The 24226-nt window shown below is 37.2% G+C and overlaps 2 protein-coding genes across 10 annotated transcripts; both read left to right on the forward strand.

The window, feature by feature from the left end:
* Positions 1-276: 276 nt before the first annotated feature.
* Positions 277-2348, forward strand: LOC125059018 (probable arginine--tRNA ligase, mitochondrial). The gene is made up of 3 exons (XM_047663157.1): positions 277-551; positions 644-1739; positions 1819-2348. Exons 1-3 carry the CDS (start codon positions 516-518, stop codon positions 2316-2318), a joined length of 1632 nt encoding a protein of 543 aa, XP_047519113.1. The 5' UTR covers positions 277-515; the 3' UTR covers positions 2319-2348.
* A 549-nt stretch (positions 2349-2897) lies between these two features.
* Positions 2898-22937, forward strand: LOC125059016 (CREB-binding protein). Of its 9 annotated transcripts, none has more exons than XM_047663153.1 (23): positions 2898-3650; positions 5037-5242; positions 5527-5734; positions 6098-6264; positions 6862-7173; positions 7494-7721; positions 8752-8890; positions 9451-9600; positions 10317-10600; positions 10783-10901; positions 11117-11579; positions 11721-12599; positions 13052-13209; positions 16564-16674; positions 16954-17272; positions 17430-17573; positions 18127-18600; positions 18787-19011; positions 19136-19927; positions 20243-20470; positions 20703-20879; positions 21174-21380; positions 22319-22937. In XM_047663153.1, exons 1-23 carry the CDS (start codon positions 3566-3568, stop codon positions 22685-22687), a joined length of 6444 nt encoding a protein of 2147 aa, XP_047519109.1. In that variant the 5' UTR covers positions 2898-3565; the 3' UTR covers positions 22688-22937. The 9 variants fall into 9 exon arrangements, with proteins under 9 accessions (XP_047519109.1, XP_047519111.1, XP_047519108.1 ...); XM_047663155.1 differs by having other exon boundaries at positions 16594-16674; positions 18778-19011; XM_047663152.1 differs by having other exon boundaries at positions 2900-3650; positions 9460-9600; positions 18778-19011.
* The last annotated feature ends 1289 nt before the right edge of the window (positions 22938-24226 follow it).

The following is a 24226-nucleotide window of genomic DNA, read 5'->3' on the forward strand; positions in this document are numbered from 1 at the left end:
TTGGTGTGACACAAGTTTCTGAACATGTCACCCGACTAAAACGATTTTAAAGACGTTATCACGTCAAAAATAAAATAATGAAACGTAAAATTTATTTTAATTCGTCCAGCAAAGCGGGCGCGAAACGGCTAGTAGCTTATAAAAACAAAAAATTCTTACAAATATATTGCCTTCAAAAGTCACAGTTGCTATTTTTTTTCTATCACATATGTGACCACATAATATGTGATAGCAACGTATAATTTACATACATACAATCAAAGTATTAAAAGAAGGTAACAATAATTGTTATCTCATAAAATTACATTAAAGGCAGTAGAAACAAATTACTCCAAAATCCTTATAATTAGGTTATGAAGCAATTGTTTTCAGTTGGCCACACTAAACTATTTTTTTTTAAATTAAATAGGCAATATAAATAAATAATAAATTTTAAGAAATACCATATTATATTCGTAATTTAGTGTTCAAACTTAGTATTTAATACGTACAGATTCTATCACCTATGTGTTAACATGGGCACTAAGTTAAAATCTATGCTTATTGAACAGGTAAGCTACTGAAGCTTCAAGCTAATATTACTTGATCGATTATGAGTATGATTACTTTTCAATTAAATTCCGAAATACTGTATTATTCACAGGTCACAAATTTCGCGGCAAAAAATAATTATAGCTATAATCACTTAACAAATATTAATCTGTCATACAGCCCCAAAGAAAAAGTTTACCATGTTCATTTAGCATCGCAAAATAAACAAGCTTTAAAACGTTCGCAAAATGGGCTGGATTCGGAATCTCTAAACTTCCAAGTGGATAAAACTCTTGTTATAAAAAATGTTCTTGATTCATTGAAACATAATAACCAAGAAATAAATGAGAATCCAAAGAAAATAGTCATTGACTTCAGTTCTCCAAACATAGCAAAACCATTTCATGTTGGCCACCTGAGATCAACAATAATTGGTAATTTTATATCAAATATCAATTCATACTATCACAATGAGGTAATAAGATTAAATTATTTAGGAGATTGGGGTACCCAGTTTGGACTTCTGCAATATGGAATAAACTCTAAAAATATTACCTTAAACAACCTTAAAGAAAATCCTATTAAACTGCTGTATGATATTTATGTTGAAGTAAATAAAATAGCATCTGAAGATGAGACTGTAAGAAATGATGCAAAAAAATATTTTAGTGATATAGAAGAAGGAAATTCTAATTTAGAAACTTGGAAAGCTATAAGAGAAATTACTATTAAAGAGTTGGAAACAGTTTATGAAAGATTAGGGATAAAATTTGACTACTATGAATGGGAATCGGATTATAATGGTAAAGCTATAAAAAATATATTGCATCAGTTAGAACATACTAAGTTACTAACCACTCATGAAAGTGGAAAAAAGATAGCCAAAGTCAACAATCGAGATGTGACGGTATTAAAAAGTGACAATTCAACACTGTATCTATCAAGAGATATTGCAGCATTGTTAACCAGATATAATAAGTATAAATTTGACAAAATGTTGTATGTTGTCGATAATGCACAAACTGATCATTTCACAGCTCTTATTGATATAGTTGGAAGACTAAACAAGGAATGTATTAGAGGATGTGAACATGTTAAATTTGGCAGAATCAAAGGAATGAGTACTAGACAGGGAAATGTAGTTTTTCTCAATGATATTTTAGATGAAGCAAAAACAAAAATGGTTGAGCAGCAACTGCAATCAAAAAGTAATGTTCTAAAAATTTAATTTTTTCATTTAACTAAATATTATTGTGTATGTGTGTTTTTACTTCTTTTTTATTACAGATACAAGGCCAACTGCAATTAATGAAGAGACCTGTGATATTTTAGGGATAACTGCTGTATTAATTAATGATTTAAAGCAAAGAAGAACAAAGGACTATGAATTTGATTGGAATCGAGCCTTGCAGAGTGATGGTGACAGTGGTATTAAACTACAATATCTGCATTGTAGATTGTGGAGTCTTGAGCAAAATTCTGGTGCAATAATACCAGATTTTTGTGATCCCAATTTTTTAGATGAAGATATAATTGCTGTTGTAGTGGCTGAATTAGCAAAATTTGATAATGTATTAAAAAGAGCTTGTGAGGAAAAAGAAGCATGTATAATTGTAAACTATTTATTTAAATTATCACGACATGTTAACAGAATGTTTAATGAAGTAAAAGTCAAAGGTTCTGGTGAAGAGCAAGCTTCTCAAAGACTTCTAGTTTTTTATTGTGTGCGAAAAGTTTTAAATACTAGTCTAAAAATTTTGGGGGTTAAACCTTTATATGAAATGTAAACAGTTAAATAAAATTATTTAATTCTTAAATATTTTTTAGTACATATTTATAATCAAAAGTAAAAATGATTTTTTTTATACTGAAGTCGTCATTAGGCATTGGCTAATTGAACTCGAATCTACTCGATAACAGTTTGCGTAAGGTGAACATTTACAGCCACTAGATACCGCTTTTATCAATTATCAAATTTTCTGGCGAACACGTTGCATAAAAATTTATGTTTCAAATTACAGCCACGAAATAACTTCCGAAATTAAGAACATGTAAATCACATTTCTAAATGTTAAATTAACACTAAGAAAAGAAACATTTATATATTTACTTAAATGAAACGGACCAAATAACTCGTATCTACATTAAAATTATGTATGTTTGTCTTTGGTGACCTAGAAATCATAGACTAGAGACACGTTGTATTGATGGCGACCCCTCCCGAATGTGGAGCGAAGTTTAAAACCGATAACTATTTTACTATTTATGTAGCAACATACATCCAAAATAAAAACTTATGTTTATATGTAATACTGCATTGAATTGTAATAAAACTGTTGATAAGAAAAATATTCAATATTGGGCTTTAGAATTGAATATATATTAAATTCATCATGTTCGGCTCGATTCGCCAGAGTTCGTTTCGAAACGCCTTGACGTCAGAACAATCTGACCGATCCTGCTTCAAAACTGCACTTCCGTTAGTCACGTGGTACGTTTCGGCCAATCACAACGCTCGTATCTTTATAGGCCGACATTTTCTGACAAGCGTAGAAAAAGTTTTCATCAACAGCCGCCATTTTGCGCTGGAGAGACTTAGAAGTATTTCGGAATTTGTCGTGTAAATTTTCTGTTTTTTCTTACATCATTTTATCATAAACTTAACCATTCCCTATATTTTCAAGTGTTAAGTGTAATCGTGTTATAGGAACGTTAAAATAAGTTAAATAAAGTAGCATACATCTGGTGATATTGTTTTCATTTATTGTGCTAGTTCCGTCGGAAGATGGTGAGAGGGTACTCTGTGTAGCTCTTCGATTCGGAGCTTTGTAATGGCGAATACTTGAGTGAGAAATTTTAATATGTGCCTTCGATGGTGTGGAGGGCATCGGACGATCGGGATGTGGGTGAATTATGTTGTGATGAATGATAAATCGATCTAAGATGTTATTTTTTAAAGATATTAGACTTAAAAGTGCAATTTAAATCGGCGGGCCGAAATATTCAAGACGGCTTACGTTTAGTAAACAGAACCATGGCCGATCATCATGTGGATGAGCCGCCCAATAAGCGGCCCAAAATGATTCGGGACCCTTTTCAGGGTCCATCAGACACAGCAGGTTAGTACTTTTTCATATTTTTAAAAGTTTTGTGATGTTTGAGTAATATACTGTCACTACTTTGTACAGTGAATTTTGACATTTTGCCTTCGTTCTTGTTAGCGCCTCGCACAAGTTTTGCGTCGTATTTATTGTTTCGTGAGTAAACGAAACAAATAAATTGTATTTTTTGAGTATATTTCAGTATGATTAATATTTTTTATGTCTTGAACACTTTAACTAAGTTATTTTTTACTTAAATTTGCCTAGTAAACTTGATGTCAAATAGGAGTATTTCTTTTCTAGATATATTATTTTATATCATTCAGAAACGTATATTTCTCATTTAAATAAGTTTCTTGTTCTTTAACAACCTGGTTATAATTATTATTGAAATAAATAAAATCTCACTATCACTCAGATTTCTGGATTAGTGGACTAAACCATATATTCAACTGTTCTTTTTGTCTTTTTTTCTATATTTATGCAACTTTTTTCATGTATAATTAAATCAATTTAAGAAAAGAAATGGTTAGATGCTTTTATATAATATTACTTTTTATTCAACAATATTATATAAATATTAAGTCACTAGTTCATTATTACAAAATTGTATATTTCTTTGAAATATAGAGTTAAATTAATAAAAATTGGCTAATTAATTTAAAAAAAATATATGTAAGTTATGTGTACAACATGACACATAACCTCTAATAATTTGAATGAAGTAAATATTATGATATAGATAATTTTATAAAACTAACATTTAAGTACAAAGTCCTGTATAGTATATTTATTATAAATATAGCTGTTAATTTAATTAAAAAATAAGTATGTGTATGAAAAAATTATTTTAAATATTAAATAATGATTACTATTTTAGCTAATAATAGTCCATAAAACTAATCCATCTCTAAATGACAATTAATTTACTGTGAATGAAAGATATTGCCTCAAATATTTTATATTTTTTTCATTTGAAGATGACAGTAAATTATATGTTTTTAATTATTTTTGTTTTAGTTTCCATCAACACATTTTATAACACAGTTATTTTGTAACAAAATATATGGCCTATAATTAACTAGAATATATAACATACTTTATTATGAAAAGAGTATTTCCCAATCTTCTGATAATTATAAAAAATTATAAACATTGTAACATCATTTTATACATCTTGACTATTTACTATAGCTGAATATTGGTAAATTTAGATAATATTAAAGTTTATTTTACAATCAACTAGTTTCCAACCTAATACATTATATTTTATTCTATATTGACAGATCCTTCAATTACATTCAATAATATCCTTTTCTTGTAGTTATATTAAATATGAGGCCTTAATAGGACTTATTATACCTATGTTAAAATAGCATGGAAATTAATGATAACTTGTTTCAGCAGATGGGTTTTCTAACCTGGATATGTTTGACCTTGAAAAAGATCTTCCTGATGAACTTATGGGTGGTTCTTGGGGTGAACAACCAGGTCCAAAACCCCCCGCCCAAGGCCCGGGGCCTGGGGGACAAATGGGCCCACAACAGCTAAATGGGGATGACCCTACAGCAGCTATGCAACGACAGATTAACAATCATCTTATTCAACAAGTAAGTACCTGGGAGTGATACAAGTTTTAACATGATTCATATTAAAAAAATTATGGTCTTTATAATTTAAATATAGTATATAATTTCTCTTTTCTATAAAATTTATAAAAAAAACATATTAATAAGGTTAAATAATACCAGTTATAAGTACCAGTATTGACAAATAACACATTTTAATGTTCCCATATTCTTAAATTAATCATTGTATAATAATTGATTTCATAATTATAACATGTAGTAATTTTTTTAACAAATATACTAATGATGTATTATTTCGTGTGCTGGTCTTTTCACAGGGCAATAAGAGTGGCTTAGTTGGCCACAACAATCCATTAAGTTTGGGCAGTCTAGGTAATAAGAGTCCAAATCTCCAATCACCACCAAACGTTTCTGTCTCCAAGGATCTCATGGGTGGTATGCATCAGCAACTTATGCCAAATACAAGCCACCCTAATCAACTCCATTCCAATATGCCTATGAGTTCTATACAAGGTACGGATGTTGCAAATATTAAAATATTATTTTGTTTTATTTAAAGTACTAATACAAATAAATACTAATTATTTATATGATATTCTATAACTAAGTATTTAGTAACTTACTAATTATGCTGAAATACATTTCTATTTTTGTAATACAGTCAACAAATCATAAAGCTAATGTAGTTTAGGCTTTTTTTTATTGGTGTGAAAGATTAACAAGCAAAATATGTAATTGAAATGTAGTAGATTTTGTCATTACAATCTAGAGATCAGTACATCCAATTGTTTGTTTAACCATATCAGAGAAAGGAAGCTTTGAAAATTATTTTTATAATTTTATGGGCTATGTTAACTTACAAATATTTATCTTCAGGTGGTATGAATGTAGCGAATGTTGGTGGTAACATGGTAGTTACAAATAGTAATATGAGTGGAGCTGGTATGCTGGGGGGAGGCATCATCAACAATGTCAATAAGCAGCTACCCACACATATGGGTAACAACCACCATCCAAATGCACAGCATCATCCCCATGCCCAGGTAAAATAAAATACTAGTAAACTATTAAACTTAGTTACTATTATAAGATGTTTTGCTATATAATCAAACTTGTAAAATTTAAAAAAAAAATACTTACAAAAGAAAGTAAAATTTGTAAATAAATATGTTTACAACAGTTTAGTTTTAGTTTCTGGTTATAGCAAATTCTTTTTAAACTTAAAACTGGTCTGCTGTCAAAAATAAATTTCCTAAAGGCCCAATTATAGGCAAAAAAAATAATATAATGTTATGAACTTTTTATTATCTTTTTTTGCAACAATTCTGACCTAAATAGACTGCACTGTTTTTATATATCAAGGTTTTGTACATATAAAGCAGTTTCAATGAATATGGTATATATATCACATATTTTATTAATGATATTCATGATATTGAGATAATTGAATTTTTGGGAAGTTTCGATTGCACTACAAATTTAGTATTTTTGTACAGAAAATTTTGCTACTGCAATTAGTCTGACTTGTCTATATTTTTTATAAGATTCAAAAAAATTATGAGCATAATCTGTAAAATGATCTTTTGGTAAAAGAACTAAAAACACATAATTTAATATCATTCTTTACTTAAAACTATTAGGCAATGCAGAACGGTCCACTAGGCGGGCGAATGGGCGTCGGTGTAGGAATGCAAGTGCCGACTCGGTCTGGCCTCGGGCAGGGCGTGCCCGTCCATGGACTGACGCACGGGGCTAGAGGGGCGGGTGGAGGACACCCGCTCGTTCCATATCACCCAGCGTATGGGCAGCCCGCTGCGAGTGCGGGTGTCGCCGCCGCCCAGAGAGCAGCGGGCGTACGATTCGGCCCCCCACCTGAAGCGGGGGGCGGGGCCGCGCAAGCAGTTCCCCCCGCACCGTCGCCGCAAACACCCGGTGCCCCTGCTGGAGGACAGGTGAGACAGTCTGCTAAATATCATATCCAAACTATAATATGCACTTACTAATATGCTATCGTTTCTTTGATAAATACGCCTTGCGGCTTCCTAACCTTGCTTAAGAGGACTGTAAATGTGGCGTCGACTTTTACTGTGAAATTAATGACTATACAAATTTCGTAAAGTGATTTTTTATTGTAAAAAATTCAATAATTTCACGCAAACCAAATTCTTAAACTATTAATTTATGAGGTCTGCTTTAAATATGGACAAAATTTGTAAATTTTTTCATTTGGCCTCATTGTAAAGCATAAAATAATGACCGCATAATTTGTCAGTCACAGCCTCAAGCGGCGACGCAAGCTGCCTCGGCTCCCACTCAACCGAACACGGGTTCGATCGCAGACCCGGAGAAGAGGAAACTGATACAGCAACAGTTAGTACTGTTGTTGCACGCGCATAAATGCCAACGAAGAGAATCGCAGTCCAATGGCGATACGTGGACGTGTACGCTGCCTCACTGCAAGACTATGAAGGGCGTGTTGAACCATATGATATCATGTCAGGTCAGTATGCGTCCGGAGGTAGATTTAATACTTTAAAGAAAATTAACCAATTGTAAGGTCGGTATTGGGTAACTTCAAATTATTTATAGCTAAGAAATTGGTTTGAAGTAAAGAATGTATGAAATTTTTGATAATACACTTTTAGTGCAACTAATAGATATATGTTGGTTATTGAAAGCTGGCGCGTTCACAGTACTCACACTAATGCAATTTCACTATACAGTATGTTTAAAAATATTACTTTTTTGCCAAGCTATATTTAGTCTACTCTGGATTTAGTAAGGTTGGGTGGGTTGTAAATAAATAAAACTGTGTCAAATAGATATAAATATTATGTGCATACGAGGGTGGATCCAAAAGTTCTAAGCCCGACCAAGAAAAGTAAGAGTAAGTAAAAGAGTAGTAAAAATAAAAGAGTAGTTTGTGTAAATAATTTTTCATTTTTCGACATAAGCTCCATCTAGCTCAACACACTTCACTTTTACTTCACTAACAATTCATTCAATACTCCTCTTAGAAAACCCATTCGCATCTGACGTCAAATTAAAAATAACATTTTTTCATTAAACTGTTTTTATTAAGATTCTAAAATTATTAAAAACATTGTGCACCATTTCACGAGATTGTCCTAGTAATGTTTAGACAGAATATATTTCATAAGACATTTTTTTTCAAAGTATTCTAACCTCCAACCAAATAAGTAAACAATCACAGACAAAATAATAATGAGAAAAAAGATCAACATGTACAGTAAAGATCAACATAAACAGTAGCAAAAGCAAAACAATAACTGTCTCTTTTATACTCATAAGCTTGACCGAACGCGAGAGAGACGGACAGTTTTTCATGATGCATATTCAGTATGACATTACGCCTCGCTCTTATTCACATACTACACAAGCACAAAGTGTAAATGTGTTATAGCCGCCAGCTTTAGATAACATACCAATATCACTTTGCTAATTAAAAAAAGATAAAATGAATATCGAATTTTCTTTTAGTAGTTTTAATATTTTTATTGTATTTTTAGGCGGGCAAAAACTGCGCGGTACCTCATTGTTCCTCATCAAGACAAATTATCAATCATTGGAAACATTGCAATAAGAACGACTGTCCTGTCTGTCTACCTCTCAAACAAGCAGACAGAACGAGATCAAATAACATGAATGGTAAGATTGTGATTATATTTACTAGCATAAACAGTATAGTCGAGGCAGAATACGAAATTCCACCAGGTTCACCCCGACGTCCACCGTTCCACAACTGAGCGTTTTTCAAGGCAGTTTTTGCCGCGCACCACCATTATGTGGAACCAGCTGCCCACTGAAGTATTTCCGAACCAATTCGACTTAGGGTCCTTCAAGAAAACCACCAACCAATTCTTAAAAGGCCGGCAACGCACTCGCGAGCCCTCCGGAATTGAGAGTGTCCATGGGCGGCGGTATCACTTAACATCAGGTTAGCCTCCTGCCCGTTTGCCCCCCGTTCTATAAAAAATAAAGTATTTTATTATGTATTATCTTCAAACATAATTTACCGTTGCATGAAATTTGTATCAATAAATTGATATTACATAATATAGGCACTCTACAACAGGTGACTTAATTTTAGAGACCACATTTCTGTGTAGATCTAGCGTTTTTGGCCAACTAATAATTTTGGTGTTAAATTTATACAATTATTAGTTAAGATGAAGAAAACTTCTATTCTTAAAATTAACTACATGTAGCGGCTGCAGTATCCCACGCGACGACAGGCGTGGGAGTTGGAGTTGGAGTGGGCGTGAGCGGAGTTAACGCGAACGCGGGCGTGGGCGGAGTTAGTGTTAACGTCAACGCTCAACAACCCAACTCATTGCCGCCCGTTAATCCTTTACAAGGTAAGTGGAGCTTTTAAACATTAAGATAGAGCAATTATTAAAACTGTTAAATATAGCATGCAGCATAAAGGAAGGGTCACCGTACATTGGACTAAGGTACTACACCTTGAATAAATGATAAGATAAGATAATTAAACATTAATCTAATTTATATATAAATAAAATAAAAACAAGGTGATACGAAGTCGTACAAAAATAAAAGAATGTTGTAACATACACAAAAAGGCTAAAATGGAAATGGGCTGGTCACATTGCCCGCATTTGTGATGGCAGATGGGTCAAAAAGACCCTTACTTGGAAGGGCCCAGTGGGAAGAAGAAAGAGAGGATGCCCACCGAAAACTTGGGAAGATGAAATAAAAGGGATAGCGGGAATAAACTGGAAAATTGTCGCAACAAATAGGGATAAGTGGAAGAATCTGGAGGAGGGCTTCCCTCCATCGGAGGTCGAGTACTAGTGCAAAACTTAAAGACATGGACTTACTGTAGTTATAGTGTACCCGAATAAAGGCTATTTTTATTTTATTTTATTTATTATATAAATATTTTTTTGAATCCTAGGTCATAAGAGAAAAATAATGATGATAAACGTCAGGCGGGAAAAACTGTAAATTTCATTTTCTCACCGATAAGAAGTGTCGCGCCAAAAAGGATATTTTTAATAGTATTTTTGTTAAGAGTTAGCCTTCCTTTTTTAATAAAGTGGATGTTGTACAGGCGGAGCGGGCGTGTCGACAAACTCGACGGGCTCTAGCTCGGTGGGTAACGTAGGCGTAGGTGTGGGCGTGGGCAACGTCCAAGTGGGGGTTGGCGTTGGAGCGGCGCCTGAGCTTAAGCGAGCTTACGAAGCTCTCGGTTTGGGCATTTGCCCCACTTCGGGGATGGGCTTCGCTCGAGCCCCTCTTGCCCGACTAGCCGCGCCCCGCCCCCCGGCGCTGTCAGATGTGATGCCGCATCAGCAGCAGCAACTCTTCGCCCATCAACCTGAGCCTCAGCAACAGGTGAGAACTATTACATGAAATAAATATAACGTATTTATTCTAATAATTAAAAAAAAATAAACCCATAGTAACAGCCTCACCTTCTGTTTATAGTAGAAATATATTTATTTTTTTATAAAAACAATTGAATCCTAACTATACCATAATGCCCAACGTGTTACACAATTTGTTTTGTTATACAGATGGGTACGGGGACTCTACAACTGGGCGGCGGGCCAGTGACAGCTAACCCCGTGTCGGGCACCAAGGAATGGCACCAGTCTATAACTCCTGATCTCAGAAACCACCTTGTTCATAAACTGTGAGTTCTCTTTCAAAATACTCTCCATATAACCAACCAACTAAATTTTCACACGCATTTTCTTTTTTGTAAAGACTATATGTTTGTGTAAAAAATAGCTAAAACAATTTATTAAATTTTAACTCGTAAAATGACATTATTTTGTTTTTTTTGTGATACAATGTTTACGTAATATTTCCAATTATATATATATATATATTTTAATTTGTATACAGGGTGCAAGCTATCTTTCCAACGCCCGACCCCACAGCAATGCAAGACAAACGTATGCACAACCTAGTAGCGTACGCGAGAAAAGTAGAAGGAGACATGTACGAAATGGCGGGAACCCGTTCAGAATACTACCATCTGCTCGCCGAAAAGATTTATAAGATACAGAAGGAGCTAGAGGAAAAGCGGCAAAAGCGAAAAGAGCAGCAATTACAAGCGCAACAGGCGCAGCAGCAAAACCAGTTACAGAGCCAGCCAGGCGTATTATCAGGTGGCGGAGTAATGGGCGTCAGGCCCACTGCGCCTGGAGTCGTGGGATTGGGGGTCGGCGTCAGGCCCAATATGCCCACTCAACCCAGTTTGCCCGCAATGAGGATACCTTCGCCCGGCATGAATCTGCCCATGTCCACTAATAGGATGACCTACCAGCCCAACCTCGTTGGGCCGCCGGGTCCCAGTCCTAATCAGGTAATTAATACATTAATTCATGCGAAAAAGTTGTTACATCAGAATATCGTTTTAAATTAAAAATATATTTTACATTGACATTTCTAAACAGATATGGTAACATGGTTAAAGAATAACTAACAGGATTGTATTTATAAACAGATGCCGCATACACCGAACGGCGGAACAGTGGGCGTGGGCTCTGTGAACACGGCGGGCATGTCTCCGTTCGCGCAGGCCATGACCTCCCCCGCCCCCCAGTACTCGCTTCCTAGCAATGGGCCGGCACTCGCGTCCCCCTCCCCCTCTCATCAGCCTGACATGAAACGGCTTGCGAGTCCCTTCATGACCTCCACCTTCCGGGAACTCAGCTCCCCCGCTCCCCAAACCGCCCCCGCGACCCCCGTCCCGCTCCCGCACGCCTCCCCTGCGCCCGCCGTCCCTCACGCTGCGCCGACGCAAGCGGCACCTCCCGCGCCCCCGGATCCGCCCCCCACTCCAGAAATTAAACGGGAGCCCGAGGAACCTAAGATTAAAGAAGAGCCCGAGGAGTGCGGGGGCAAGGGCATGCGACCCATAAACGACAAAGAGATGGCAGATAGAAGCGATAGCTTCGCGACGGAGATCAAACAGGAAGCGTCGGAACCGACGCCGGAGATCAAACAGGAGATCAAACAAGAGATCAGAGAGGAGCCGGAGAGCGTTTCGGGCGAACCGGCCGCGGTGGACCGAGGACCTAAGAAACCTTTCGTGTTCAAGCCGGAAGAGTTGAGGCAGGCGCTGTTGCCGACTCTAGAGAAGCTATACAGGCAAGACCCGGAGTCGACTCCCTTTCAGAAGCCCGTGGACGCGGCGGCGTTGGGCATTCCCGATTACTTTGACATAGTGACGAAGCCGATAGACCTGTCTACCATCAAGATGAAATTAGACCGCGGTGAATACAAGGACCCTTGGGAGTACGTCGATGACGTGTGGCTCATGTTTGAGAACGCGTGGCTCTACAATAGAAAGAACTCCCGGGTCTACAGATATTGTACTAAGGTGAGTCTCTTTAGCAAAATACATCTTAATATATATAAATTACGCGTCACGTTGCTTGTCCGCTATGGACTCCTAAACTACTTAACCGATTTCAATCAAATTTGCACACCGTTTGCAGTTTGATCTAACTTAAAAGATAGGATAGCTTACATCTCAATTTATTTTATTGCAAATATTTGTTTATTATTTGATAGTCACAATTCTAACAGATGGCGCTGTGTTGAAAGTACCAACGTTTCAAATAAGCTACAATTTAATGGCATTACCACCAAAAAAGCATAGTGGTCCCCATGACTGGTGTTCTCATACCGTTTCCCTTGAATAGGTTACTACTATGTAATATACCTAAAACCTTAGCCACAGCAACGCTTGGCCGGTCTGCTAGTATATATTGTATATCAAAATAAATTTTATATTTACCTGTTATATAATCTTTATAATAACCTCCTCAGCTATCCGAAGTGTTTGAGGCGGAAATCGACCCAGTGATGCAGTCGTTAGGCTACTGCTGTGGAAGGAAGTACGCGTTCAACCCTCAAGTGCTGTGTTGTTATGGCAAGCAACTCTGCACTATACCTCGGGATGCGAAGTACTTCTCCTACCAGAACAGGTATGATCTAGTTCTAGTTTTACCCCATATTACACTAAATTTATTTTTCAAAACTAAAACTTTTTATGACATGTGACTATTGTACAAGACTAGATTTTGAATTGAAAATGAAATGTTTTGAGAATTTTTAGATCGAGAATCAAATACAGCCGACTTAAATATTGGTTTTGCTCCCTTAGTGTAACTACACGTTATAAAGTATTGATCAGTTTATTATTATACAATCTTTAAACAGGAATTAGTCTTTCAAATGTTCATACTCATTTCTGAATCTAGTATATTGTTATTATGGGATTGAACCATATGGTATAACCAAGTAAAAGTCTATATTGTAAAACTTCCTGCAATGTCGAAATTTTTTTATTTTTATTTATTACTTTTGTTTATTTTCCATACCACGGCAAATCTCTATAGCACCGGTACACAGACCCTTTTTTGCGGCTATGCTTTTTAAAAAAATTACATTCCAACACAATTCATAGTAAAGTTTTTTTATGAATTTGTGAGCTCAATGGTTTCAATTCAAAAACTTGTCATTAGTGTAATAAATAATAAATCTCAAATATCGTAACTAATATTTTGGAACATTTTTGTGCTTAACATACTCTTCACAATAGCCGTTTCCTTAGTATATTATGTAATTTGCGTAATTTATTTCAGTATAATCATTAACCCACTTTGTCCAATTAACAATACCAATGTTTTATATGGAAACTGCATGTTCTGTGATTATTTTCATTGTAAACACTATTTCTATTCTTATATCACTATTCTTAAATGGTTATTTACAATGTGTACTGTAACTAAGAATATTCTTTTATTATAGAATAGATAATCTCCTATTTGAAAAGTTAGCGAGTGAGATATTTTTTTTTACATGTAAAATTAAATTAAAGATAAAAATTCAACATTTTATAAATGTGAAAAACCGTTAATTCATAACGTTATCAGTAAAATATAATTCTTAGTCAGAATTAAATGGTTAACTGGTGGTCGCTATAGTGTGAACAATATGTCGTTTAGCACCAACACGTAACAAAACGCGTTGTAATTTGAGTATTGTCTAGTCGAGTGAAATGAAGCCTGCTGTAATGACATTTGATTACCTTACACACGAACACTATAAAGACTAATGGACCTTTTATTAATTTTAGATGTGCTTTTAAATACAAATAAAAACTACTTTTTACTATTATGTAATGAGAAAAGTTAGAACAGATGTGCCACGTTATATATCACCAAGTAACATTATGGCACTAAACGTCTTTTTAACCGACTACAAAAATTTCGAACAAAACTAAATTTAAAAACATACCTACAGTCAAATCCGTTTATAACGACATCGTTTACAACGACCTATCGGTTATTACAACCAGATTGTATGGTCCCGTCCGAATCCCTAGTAAACTATTCAGTAAACAAACCGCTTAAAACAACATCGGATACAGCGACATATCGCTTACAACGACGAAATTTTATCGATATTCATCGGCTATAACGACCAACCGCTTCTTGTCTCAGCAAAACAAAACAATACAAACGATTTTAAATCTTATTTATAAGCATTGAATGAATATTTAGGCATATTATTACGCACTTTCTCCCAACGAATAGTTTCAGCCAACAACGATTTCCGAGGCTCTTAACGTTGTAACGATTTTGCAAAAATTTGTTGCCTTTAACCAACAGTTTGATACTGGTGATACTCATACCTTGAGGAGTATGAACGTAAAATGCAAAAAATATTTGAGACTGGGCTAAAAAAAACAGACTGATTACTTTTGTACCTAATTATTTCGTAATAAATATTTTTGTTTCTTTTTTGACTCGTTTACATATTATAATATTAACATACCATATTGTAACCCATACCTACCTATTCTAGATCGATAACTATGTACATACATATTATGTACTGTACTTGTGTATATGACATTGCTTATAACGACTATCGGATATAACGTCGGCAACTATACTGTCCCTTCAATGTCGTTATAACCGGTTTTGACTGTATTTACTTTACATATAAATAATTACATAAACATAGAACATGTTCAGTTTCAAACGAGATGTAAACCGAAAGATTTTAAATTTAAAGAATTTGCAAGATGGTCATTGTTTTCTTGAATGATAGAAATGTTTTTAGATGATTTAAATAGCAGGCTTCTGAGAGACAATATTTAGGTATATATAAGGCACAGAACTATTATTATCCTAGATAGATCTTTAATATAGACGTTGAAATATAAAACTTCTGTGGATTGGATTTCACCACATTTTAATTGCTGCTACTCATTCGTTAGGTCTGAAATGTACCAATATGACAATATTTATATACACAATTTCAAACTTCTCTCTTTTCGCAATTCCTTAATTATGTTTAATGTTGCTTTAACATATATATACCTAATCCTATTCATAGCATACTTCTAAGCTAATTCAGCTATAATCAGCAACATATTAGCTCTTAATCTTCACAAAAAAATCTCTTTATAAGAAACACAATATAGTGTAAATATATATTTTCAATAAAATGTTGCTGGTTATACTGATCTTAATAGATTTAGCTCACGTGTTTACCATTTCTAAATTGTTTATATGTCCTTGCCTCTATATTGCAAGAAGCACTTGCAGCAAAATGAAGAATATAATATTAAAAATAATATTAATTAATTTTAAGTATATTTTTTACCTATACTTTGATATGCAGTTTATAAATGTGTGAAATTTTTGCTACAAGTGTAAAATAGCAGCAACAACTGATATTTGGCTTTGTTGTTGTTATGCCTTTAAATATTACCTGGAGTGTTCAAACGTTTTGCTTATTTAAAACGTGAATCAACACGTTTAGAAACATAATACTTTTAATATTTGTTAATGTTAATATTTATTAGACAAGAAAAAAAAAATCAACAATTTGACACTCTGGAAAATATTACTGTCTAATCACCAGCACTATCAAAATTTCGATGTTGAACACCTATATAATATATGTTATAATAGTTGTTTATATGGATCTTACAGCTCAAAAAACAACTCTGTATGGGTTTGTTGCTATATTTGCAAAATATCTGTCATAATCATCTACAGCGTATATCTTTATTTCTATTTCCATGGAGTTATGCCTTAAAGATCTCTATAGGCAAAGTTTATCTTTGAAATACCTTCTTCCCATCGAAATTTTGCAACGTGCTGGTTACGAACATCATGGGCTTGCGCTAGGCGCTCGACTAATCCCCATTATGTTCTCATCGCTTACTAATTTGTTTTGGCTCGTCCTTGGTTGGCACCCTTGCGCACTCCTCGCTTCACCTCACTCACGGAACACGACGACACCGCTGATTGTGCAAACAGTCTAAAAGCATATGGGGTTGTGTCCGATAGATACACCTTCTGCCAGAAATGCTTCAACGACATCCAGGGCGACACCGTTACGCTCGGAGACGACCCGTTGCAACCACAGACGTGAGTATCTTTTAATTTTGTATTAACCAACAAATAAATTGTATGTCTATATATATAAAATGCAGAGTTCATATGTAGCTTCAGTACATTCATAATATAGAAAGCTTTAAATGATTGCTATGAATATTCAGTAAAGGAAGCGTTAAGGTATACTTAATTGCTTCTGCGGTTCAATATAACTAAAACTGACAACTTTTTTGTTAACCATGATAATCAATTGAAATGTGAGAGGCACATTTTGACGGAAAAATTAACTGACACCCGTTTTCATTATTTTAGCGCAATACGTAAAGACCAATTCAAAGAGATGAAGAATGACCACTTGGAACAAGAGCCGTTTGTGGTGTGCGCGGACTGTGGCAGAAAGCAGCATCAGATCTGTGTGTTGCATCATGACCAAATATGGCCGCAGGGCTTCTGCTGTGAAAACTGTCTTAAGAAAAAAGGAGCCAAGCGGAAAGACAACAAATTTAGTGCTAAAAGGCTGACCACGTCTAAATTAGGAATATTTATTGAGACTAGAGTGAACAATTATCTTAAGAAAAAAGAGACTGGCGCCGGTGAAGTGCATATCAGGGTTGTGGCGTCGTCGGATAAGGTAATTCATTTTCATTGGACAGCCCTAATTTTATGTTTAGATTCAAATAATGTGGTGCAAAACATCTGGAAATTGGTAGGATTGTCAAATATAATCTAGTACACTAATTGTTGTATATTTTTTATATATTAATAACTAATCCGAACATTATTATCAGATGGTGGAAGTGAAACCTGGCATGCGATCGCGGTTTGTCGATTCTAATGAACTCTCGCCAGAGTTCCCTTACCGGGCGAAAGCGCTCTTCGCCTTTGAGGAGATCGACGGCTGCGACGTGTGTTTCTTCGGAATGCATGTTCAGGTATGTGTGAAGGTTTAAAAAAGAAATATATTGTTACGAGCTAGGGGATCGGATAGAAAACGCCGTAGATTTCTTCAAGGATTTATTTTTACACAGTACTTTATCACTTGTCTTCACTATATTCGCACTTTTATCTCTTGAAATCGCATTCGAAACTGAACTAACTGGTCGCGTTTCGGCTCGCTTATTTATCCCTGGGAATAATCTTGAACGATGTCCGAGAACTCTCTAGGCGGGAGCGCTACTGAGTAGCGATCGCACAATTCTAGAACGTGCGTACTCGCTATCTCTTTCGCACATTGCTCCGTCCTTATCGTACGGCGTGCTAAAGTGCTCTGTCTAACGATCGATCTTCCCTCACTCTAGCGTATCATACCGTCCTTGTCCCACACCTAGATAATTCGGTCTAGAATATTCCTTCATCAAAGGGGTACAACCAGGCCTGAAATCGCTGTAACTAGTGAAAAAATTTGGGACATTTCAGTCGACCCGTCTTCGTAACAATATGTATGAGCTCCTAATTTAGATTTAAAAATAAATTTACTTGTTGCAGGAATACGGGAGCGAGAGTCCATCGCCGAATACGCGGCGAGTGTATATAGCATATCTAGATTCTGTACATTTCTTTAAGCCCAAGCAGTACCGGACTGCCGTCTATCACGAAATTATCTTAGGTTATTTGGATTACGCTAAACAATTAGGATACACAATGGCTCACATATGGGCCTGTCCGCCTTCGGAGGGGGACGACTATATCTTCCACTGCCACCCTCCCGAACAGAAGATACCCAAGCCCAAGAGACTGCAGGAGTGGTATAAGAAAATGTTAGATAAAGGAATTATAGAGAGGATAATATTAGATTATAAAGATATTCTAAAACAAGCCATGGAGGACAATATCTCGTCGGCAGCGGAGTTGCCGTACTTTGAGGGGGACTTCTGGCCCAACGTGCTAGAGGAGTCCATCAAGGAACTAGATCAAGAAGAAGAGGAGAAGAGAAAGCAGGCTGAAGCCGCAGAGGCAGTGGTCAGTATCATTCGCTTTCATTAGCTTGATTTAGATATGTTTGCCAAACATCTACTAATCTATGTTTAACTCACTATCATTTAACAAATAAAAGCTCAATGTTTTATCATTCAGTCTCAAATCATTCCATCACGATTGAGAATTCAGCCTCTTGAGCGAGATCTAACGTTGTTTTAGATATTTCAGTCGTCTGAGGAGTGCGAGCAAGGCCCAGACGGCAAGAAGAAGGGACAGAAGAAAGCAAAGAAATCAAACAAGTCTAAGGCAGCCCAAAGGAAGAACAGCAAGAAGCAGAGTGACCAGCAGCAGGGCAGCGATCTCAGTGCGAAAATCTTCGCCACCATGGAGAAACACAAAGAAGTGTTCTTCGTCATCCGCCTACATTCCGCGCAGTCCGCTGCTAGTCTAGCTGTAAGTAATTGTTACAATTCATTTGTGGGTAATTAACTCGTATTGAAATTGTATCTCAGAGTTTTTTGTTCTAAGTGAGTAAACTATTGAAAATAATGCTATATTTAAAATGAATTACTTGCAGCCAATCCAAGACCCCGACCCGTTACTGAACTGTGATCTAATGGACGGGCGGGACGCGTTCCTGACGATGGCGCGCGACCGCCACTACGAGTTCTCGTCGACGCGGCGCGCCTACTACTCGACGCTGTGCATGCTGTACGAGTTACACAACCAGGGCCAGGACAAGTTCGTCTACACCTGCAACACCTGCAAGTCGCACGTCGAGACGCGCTACCACTGCACCGTGTGCGACGACTTCGACCTGTGCGTGCCCTGCTACGACAAGGAGGGCCATCCCCACAAGATGGAGAAGCTGGGCCTGGATCTCGACGTGGGCTCGTCGCCGGGCGACATGAAGCAGGCCAACCCGCAGGAGGCGCGCAAGCTTTCCATCCAACGCTGCATCCACTCGCTGGTGCACGCGTGCCAGTGCCGCGACGCCAACTGCCGTCTGCCCTCGTGCCAGAAGATGAAGCGCGTCGTCACCCACACCAAGAACTGCAAGCGCAAGACCAAGGGCGACTGCCCGATTTGCAAACAGCTCATCGCGCTCTGTTGCTACCACGCGAAACACTGTCAGGAGAGCAAGTGCTCGGTGCCGTTCTGCAGCAGTATAAAACAGAAACTAAAGCAACAGCAGGTACAGCAGCGCGTGCAGCAGCAGCAGCTCCTCAGGCGGCGGATGGCGGCCATGAACACGCGCGGCAATATGGCCGGGCCGAGCTCGCCTCCCGCCGCGCCCCTCGCTTCGCCACCCCCGGCCAAGCCCGCCGCGCACTCCCTGCCACACAACGTGCAGAAGGCGCTGCAACAGGTGAGCTCACTACCCCAGTTTAGATGTTTATTTTCGAATTGTTTTCTGTTTAGGATAATTTATACAACTAAAAAAAACGTGCTGTATATAAATAAAACGAAACGATGATGCATCTTGTTTCATTGTGGTCGATGAAACTGAAAGTCGGATCCTGCTAGGTTCCAGAATGTACAACTCATTTGTTTGAAGTTTTGTGTTTACTATATGATATCGACGCACATTATTCTATACAAATGATATTCATCAAGTTTTTACGTACTACAAATAAATGTCTATTGGAACATTGTAAAGAGCGCGCATAATGCGCACACGTTGCAGGTGCAAGAAGAGGCGGCGAGGCAACAGGCGCCATCTTACGGCAAACAGGGTGCTATGGGGCCACCAGGTGGGGCACGGGCCGACTGGACGGCGAGGTACCGAGGCCCCCCGCCCCTGCACCACGCGCCCCATCACGCCCGACTGCCCCACCACCATCCGCAGCACCCGCAGCACCATGTGCAACACCATCCGCACCAGCCGCAGCCGCCACAGCAGCAGATACAAGTTAGTCCTTAGAAAGATTCCTGCAAATTAACTTAGTTACAGAGCTGTAAATTATAGGTATTTTTAAGTATAAAAGTAATTTTTAATATTTAACTGACTTCAAATAACTTGGTGGAACTAAATAGTTTATCATAATTAAATTTTATATATTTACAACAATATCATATATACGGGTGTAACTGATAACTTTTTAAACATAAAACAATCTTAAACTCAAAAATCGTAATTACAGCAGCGACCTGGTGGGACTCCAGCGGCTACTCAACCCCAGCACATGCAACAGAAGGCGTTGCAGCAATTGATGGCGACGCTGCGATCGCCCACCAGTCCCAACCAGCAGCACGAGATTTTGCAAATACTCAAGTCCAATCCCCCACTCATGGCCGCCTTCATCAAACAGAGAGCACAGGTATATTATCGTACCCTGTCTAAGGCTTTACTAAAGTATGACAAATACATGATGTTTGCTTTGCTTTTAATGGTACACTATTGTTGATAGTAAGCCTTTTTTTTTCATTCATTTAAAAAGGTCCATTCTCATGAGAATCATTATATTCAAAAATAATAACTTATTTGTACTTGTAGATGACAACATGACAGATGTAGGGTAAAATATAAATCTCCATATGTCGGACTACTTTAAAAAAAAACTTATCCATAAAGCTATTTAATCTAGTATTATTACATTCATTTTTTTTAATAGAACGCCCAAAACCAGCAACAAGCAGGCGGCGGCGTGGGCGGAGTAGGCGGAGTTGGCGGCGTCGGAGCCGTGGGTGGGGTAGGCGGGGCCGTGGGCGGCGTGACGCACGTGGGCCTCGGTGGTCAGCAAGGGCAGCAGCTGCAGCACATGATGCAACCGCAGCAGAGGTTGCAACAGATGCACCCCATGTTGCCCCAACAACAACAGGTATTACGTCACTGCCTTATATATTCTAGATAGGATAAAGTTTTAATAGAATCTAATCTAATCCTAGAGCGATCGACCCCTTGCAGGCTTATATAGGTCGGTTATCGAAAGCTGGCGCGTTCACAGTACTCACACTTATGCAATTTCACTATACAGTATGTTTAAAAATATTACTTTTTTGCCAAGCTATATTTAGTCTACTCTGGATTTAGTAAGGTTGGGTGGGTTGTAAATAAATAAAACTGTGTCAAATACATATAAATATTATGTGCATACGAGGGTGGATCCAAAAGTTCTAAGCCCGACCAAGAACGCAAAAGAGTAGTTTGTGTAAATAATTTTTCATTTTTCGACATAAGGTCCATCTAGCTCAACACACTTCACTTTTACTTCACTAACTTTTCTTACAGTATTGAGAAACCCCAGTCGCATCTGATGTCAAATTAAATATAACATTTTTTCATTAAACTGTTTTTATTAAGATGCTTAAAATAATTAAAAACATTGTGCACCATTTCACGAGATTGCCCTGGTAATGTTTGAAAAAAGATCAACATGTATAAAATAATAATAACATAAAACATTAAAGATCAACATAAACAGTAGCAAAAGAAAAACAATAACTGTCTCTTTTATACTCATAAGCTTGACCGAGCGCGAGAGAGACGGACAGTCTTTTCGTGATGTATTTGTGATTGTATTTCAGTTTGACATCACGTCAAGCGCTTATTCACAGACACGACACAAGCACAAAGTGTAAATGTGTTGAAGCCGCCAGCTTTAGATAACATACCTATAACACGATAGTAAGAAAATGAAAGTAGTTAATAATAATAATTACTAATATGCAATTAATTTTGTAAAATGACTTTAATAGATTGAACAATTGATTCTCTTATCTGTGAAGGGTGTAATATAAAAAAAAATGTGCACTATAGGTGGGCGGCGTGTCCAATGTGGGTGGCGTAGGCGGCGTGTCCAGCGTGGGCCTAGGCGGCGTGACGGGTATGGGCGGCAACGCGTGGTTCAAGGGCGGCGGCGCGGGCGTGTCGGGCGGCATGATGCCTATGCGGGGCGCGTATCCTCCGGCGGCGGCGCCCCGTCTGGCCACGCGATACTTCTCGGCGGCGGGCGGCGTACTGCAGCGGTCGCCGCCCGCCACGCCGTCGCCGCGACCGCCCACGCCCTCGGAACTGCTGCTCATGCGGCAGTCGCCCGCGCCGCCCGCGCCCCATCCGCCGCCCGACGACCAGCTGCCGCCCATGACGCCGCAGGACCAGCTCACCAAGTTCGTCGAACAGTTGTAGTGTACATAGACGACGCGGGCGGGACCGGTGTGACATATAGTGTAAGACCCCGCCCTTATTTATTTATCCTTAGAGACGCGACTAGTATTACGACGTATCGAACGCCGCGTCCGATGATTGCGGCATGTACAAAATGTAAATATTATTACTGCTTTTACGTAAATGTAAGTTGTTTGTACTATAGGTACATTATGATACTTATTCTGTTTATTGTAATTAAATCATTTTATAATATAATTATGTCATTATATATGGTTGTTTCAGTTTATTCTCGCTCCCCTAAATTCCACAAAAATATTTGATAATTTAATTCCAATAGAAAAAATACAATCTAAATTTATAATTGTATTTTTTAGTATTGTCAATTTAAGTGTATAGACAATTTAAGTAAAAGGAAATAAATTAGGGAAATCTTAAGTTACACTGATTAATGAAAACGGAATACCAAAGACAAAAATTAATGTTATATAAACCAACAACCTATAGTGGGACAGCGTCACTGATAAGCAGAGATATAATACTGGTACAAATTTGAGTTTTGATTAAACCCAAGTTTGTGGGGTTGGCGCCCTTGTCCCACGGCCCGGTATAATTATGTCGAAGATTACCTCATCAGCAAGTTGTTTGTGGAATAGACCTACTGGGGATGCCAAGTAAATAAAACGCGCCTACAGACTACCCCATATGTGGCGATTTTATAATTTTTTAAATATTTCTTAGAAAATAAATAATCTTCAATTTAAGTTTTTTGTTAAATAAAACTATTTGATTTTTTCATATTGAAATTAGAAAGCTTAAAAATAATAAAATGTTATGCCATATTTTCATTCCTCGTGAAATTTCCGAAATTGAACGATTAATTGTGTAGCATTTTTTTGGCGCGTTATGAAAAATTTATGAGAGTGAAATTTTATCAAATCAGTCGTGCAGCAGTCATTTTATGATTTGGCATTCTGATAAACAATAAACTAGAGCTTGTAGTTTATCAGAATGAACAAAATGACTGCTTCACGGCTGATTTGAGCGCGACCGCCGCTGCGAACACCGCTGTGAGAGTTCGAAAAGTGAGTTACAGAATCGCAAGGCAGGTCTCTACGCACGCACAGAACTTTTAATCTATCGACTCCCATAACCAATTGGTTTCGCACGCCTCTTCACAAAATGTGTTCATTTCTAGATTCTTTTCTTACTAATGCCGACCTGTTTTCGCACTCCTCTAATGCTTGATTTAGGAAGAAGCAATTAAAATCAATCATGCTTATGAATGTCAAAAACGTTTACAAAATTCGCGAAAGAGCAAAACTACCAGGAGGCCTTGTTCTGAGAAGAACGGGCAAGAAATTCAGCAAGTTTTACCCTTAAATAAGTAAAACAATTATTATGCTTCTTCAAGCCGTCTTTTTTCGTGATTATTAGTATTTTTGGTATATTTTCTCTTTAAGATAGGTGAATCTCCTAAATATTGTCTTATCTTACAATCCGGCTTTCATGTGTGTGATTATAATTATTATTTGTATTTCTGTGAAACTGTTTTAGCAT

This window comes from Pieris napi, chromosome 19 (genome assembly GCF_905475465.1).
Source record: "Pieris napi chromosome 19, ilPieNapi1.2, whole genome shotgun sequence".
Taxonomy (NCBI): domain Eukaryota; kingdom Metazoa; phylum Arthropoda; class Insecta; order Lepidoptera; family Pieridae; genus Pieris; species Pieris napi.